Source organism: Oryzias melastigma, linkage group LG13, assembly GCF_002922805.2.
Source record: "Oryzias melastigma strain HK-1 linkage group LG13, ASM292280v2, whole genome shotgun sequence".
NCBI classification, from domain to species: domain Eukaryota; kingdom Metazoa; phylum Chordata; class Actinopteri; order Beloniformes; family Adrianichthyidae; genus Oryzias; species Oryzias melastigma.
In genome coordinates, this window is record NC_050524.1 from 20,273,164 (window position 1) to 20,277,420 (window position 4,257).

General features: G+C 36.3%; 1 protein-coding gene across 4 annotated transcripts in view; it reads right to left on the reverse strand.

Moving 5' to 3' along the window:
• Positions 1-4,257, reverse strand: part of clcn2b (chloride channel, voltage-sensitive 2b) — a 114,095-nt gene that overhangs the window by 76,155 nt on the left and 33,683 nt on the right. For all 4 annotated transcript variants that reach the window (XM_036214752.1, XM_036214751.1, XM_024277020.2 and 1 more), the window contains exon 2: positions 2,924-3,065. In XM_036214752.1, coding sequence (XP_036070645.1) covers positions 2,924-3,065 — 142 coding nt within the window. The remainder of the gene's footprint in view (positions 1-2,923; positions 3,066-4,257) is intronic.

The window sequence follows — 4,257 nt, forward strand, 5'->3', positions numbered from 1 at the left end:
ATATCGGATTTCCCAGGATGCTTTGTGCTTCTGCATTAGAGCCTGTTTTATGATTGTTTTTAACGTTCTCTTGACTTGACCTGTAATGATTTTAGAGGTTGTTCTGGTCTCTTTGGTTTCTATTTATCACCACATTTCCTCTTGTATGCAGGTTGACTTCAGTCTGTGGACTTTTTGAGAATAACCTGTAGTTATAGGGCCATCAAGCATGTTCTTTACACATCCACAAGCACGCTTCACTGCACAAGGTCTTCTTCATAAATGAGACTTGATAGTTAGGTCAATTACCTGCTTTAACAAAGGTTAAAAAATGTATTACTAGGGTATTCCATGTCTATTTACCAACTGTTTTTTTTTTTTTAACTGTTGCAGGTTTTTGAGATATTTATATGTTTGTTTTTGTGTATTAACAGAAGGGTAGCAACAGTCCTGCCTGTAAATGTACATGAGCATTGAAGCACTTAGGTCAAAGTGATCTTTATGCAGAAACAAATGAGAGAAGAGAAGACTGGAGTTTGGAGGAGCTTCACCCTCACTGCTCCTTCAGCTAAAGGAGTGACTCCTCATTTAGTAATAAACAACTGAAATCTGCTTTGCTGTCAGATTATATTTTCCACTGAAGCATAGATTAAGAAAAAAAATGAAACAGAAATTTAATGGAAAATCTAGCTGGTCTGCAAGAAAAAGTTTTTTTTTTCCAAGATAAAGATGTTGGAATGATGACAACAGTGAGAGGATAAGGAGTTCTAGTACTATAACTCGAACAAATAGTAACAGGATTAATTTAGTTACTCCCAGGATCCTAACATGCAGCGAAACTGTTGACAAGCTGCAAAACTTTTTTTATGACTTACAGGAGCTCTAAAGATCTGAGAGTCAGTCGCTCACTTTACAGTTTACATTAATGTTCTTCTCTATTTATTACTTTTATTTTGAAAAGTCTCTACGGATTTGTTTTGAAGAAATTCGGAACATTTTCAAATGAACAAAGGATTTTTCATTTATCATCTTTTTCTGTATTTTTACTTTTCCTAAAGAAAAAATAAATTTAGGTTTGATTGCGTGTGTATGTGTGTGTACATCCGTCTCCTAATAAAGAACAGATTAAGGTTAATTTCTTCACCTGTATTTACAGACTGTGTCTTCCTGCTGTCCTGTATACAGTCGTATTTATTGTCTCACAAACACACAAACCATGAATGACTTCACAGAAGGGCATTTGCACTGAAGGGCTTTGGACATTCACATGATGTTCAAAGATTTTATAAGAGGACAGTTGCTGCTATCAGTCCCTGAGCAGAAAACCACAACTGCCAGATTTTTTTATTTTATTTTTTAAGGACGCATCCTTAGAGAAAAACCCGGGGTTATAGAATACTTTGGATCCTTGATCTCAAGACACCCTCGTCTAGATGACCTAACCTAGGGGGCGGCAACCTTTAACAGTAAAAGAGCCATTTGGGTCCATTATCTATTGATCAAAACCTAGAAGGAGCTGCATGGACTTACTTTTTCCTTTAAGAAATTTGGATTTGCCTTTATTACCATCTTATTGTTTTTATTACTATTTTTTTTTAAATAAATGTGAATGATGTTAAATATTTTTTGGTACCAACAAAAGCAAAAATATAAAAAGAAACTAGCATGTCTCAAAATGGGATTTTTTTTTTTCCTTTACATTTTTACCTTTTACGTTTAATAGATGCTGAATTAGCGAAAAACGCTATTGTTGCTTAATAACTAGCTTGACTCCAAATTAGCATAAAATTCCTCAATAAATTAAATTAGCCAAAAATGTTAACATTTTGCTAAAATATTAGCTAAACTCCAAATTCACATAAAAAACCCAGAGGCCAAATTAGCCAAAAAAAAAAGCTAGTTTGTTGCTCAATTACTAGCTGAACTCCAAAATAGCCTAAAATTCCTCAGTAAGCTAAATTGGTCAAACACGTTAGCATGTTGTCAAAAAAGAAGCTAAATTATCCCCCAAAAAACTTCAGTAGATAACACATTAGCTGAAAACATCAGCATTTTGCAAAAATATTAGCTAAACTCCAAATTAGCATAAAACTCATCAGAAAACTAAATTAGTCAAAAACATTAGTCTGTTGCTAAAATTGAAGCTAATTTCTAAATTAACCTAAAAACCTCAGTAGAGAACAAACTAGCAAAAAATGTTAACCTGTTGCTAAAATAGAACCTAAACTCTAATTTTTCTTTTGAAAATTACTATTATTTTATTTTTAATTCAGCCAGAGAGCCACCGTGAAGAGATAAAAGAGCCACATGTGGCTGTGGAGCCGCAGGTTGCTGACCCCTGACCTAACCAAACAGTTACTGAGGGATGTACTGAAGTGTATCGCTTTGTCGAAGTGCAGGTGAAATTTCTATGATACAAATACAGAATATCAGTAGAAGTGTTTCCTTTTCTCAAACTTTCCCTAATTTAGCCAAGAAAACAGCCTTTAAAAAGACTTCCCAGCTTTCCCATTATTTGAAAACTCTTTCTAAAAACCGTTTCTAGGGTCATCCAGTTTCAATCAAACAGAACGTGACGTTCAATGACAGGAAACCCGTCAATAAAACAGATCTCATTATAAAACACTGAAATGTCTAAAACAGGTGCATTAAAAGGCAAACGTGTGAGTTGACTCATAAAATCAATGCTAGTTTCATTTAAAGGTGAAGATGAAGAGCAGACATCTGCAACAGAAGTATTGTTGCATAAATGATACCTTAATATACAACTGACAGGTTTTCATTTTCAACAACAAAAGGAAAAGGTTTATATGGAAAATTTGTACTTGGATAACTGGAGTAAACTTGATTTATGTTCTATTAAACAAACAAACATCTGGTAAACAAAAATCTGGAATTCCACCCAAAGCAAAAGCTTGGACTGCTCTGCAGCTTCCACACTTACGCTGACACTTTGCACAGCGTCCCTTGTACTCGAGCAGGTCGAGGCTTCGGCCACTGACGGATCGCCTCTGGCCGCTCTCCCTCAGCCGAGCAGCTTCCTCTTTGGCGTACACTCCAAGGTCCTGGGTGTAACGCCCATACATCTGGAGAGAAACAGAGTCCCAACTTCAGCTTTGACATTTGAGGACATGGGGTAGCTTATAGAAGAGCTCCTGATCATAGCCTTTGTTTTCATCTTCACATAGTAAAAATAATTCAGTGAGGGGCGGACTTACCGTGAGGTAAAGGTTGCCTGGAGCCCCCCAACACTCTAATTAAAGCATCTAAAATACCTTTTATTCCAATTACTATCTAACTCTGTCATGAAAAACACCCCAAATCTCTGAAATGGTACAAGACTGACTGATATTCCAGTCAACAGGAAGTTGGAGATTCAGTTTTCCCAGATTGGGAGATTTTGATTCCAACTTTGCCAGTGAAATTTGCTTTGGATGGGTGGACATAATTGGGGCAAGTTTGGGATTGGTTCAGCAGCTTTTAGTTCCTTATTGATAGACATTTCACCCAGGGACATTCCGTCATGGAAACAGTGCATCTTCTGCTGTTATGAGATGAATATTAATAAAATATTTAAGCATAATCCATGAATACAGCTTTACGTTTGACTCAATCTTTCATTTTGAACCTGAAAAATGACTATATTTAGCGTTTTTCCAGTTCAATTTCAATATATACTACAAGGTCAGCCTCACAACAGTTTTGAAATTATTTCAGTTTTTAAATGCTTATCAAATTGTTTGGATTCTTGACATTGATTCTGTCTACAAGTAGACCATTGAAGAAGCTATGGTAGGGATTAAGAAAGTTTAGTACAACTGCTGCAGAGGCCCCCCTTTTATTTTCCACTCAAACCAACACAATTTGTACCAGAACACCAACCAGAGACAACCAAATGTTGCCGTTCCTCAAAAGACCAACGGAGGCAGAACAGAGCATGAAGTCTAAGGTTAAACATTTACATTTTACACTGAAAATAAACACATTTACAGCCTGGTCACAAGTATCTTTTTTTTAAATGCTTTATATCCTATTCATGATGACTTTATGTGTGTGTGTGGGGGGGTATTCGTTTTGGTAGGGAGGAGGACCCAAAGAGGCTCAAACTTTGCTTTGTGTCATCTAGTTGGGGCTTTTGGAATTGTTGAGGTGGGCGGAGCAAATGTCCCCGCCCCACTTCAGGCTTGATATTTAACCATGCAGAATCCATTTGGTGATGTCACCAAAAATATCAATCTACTGTAGTGTGTGTGTAATACTCCTCTACATTAGAATCAC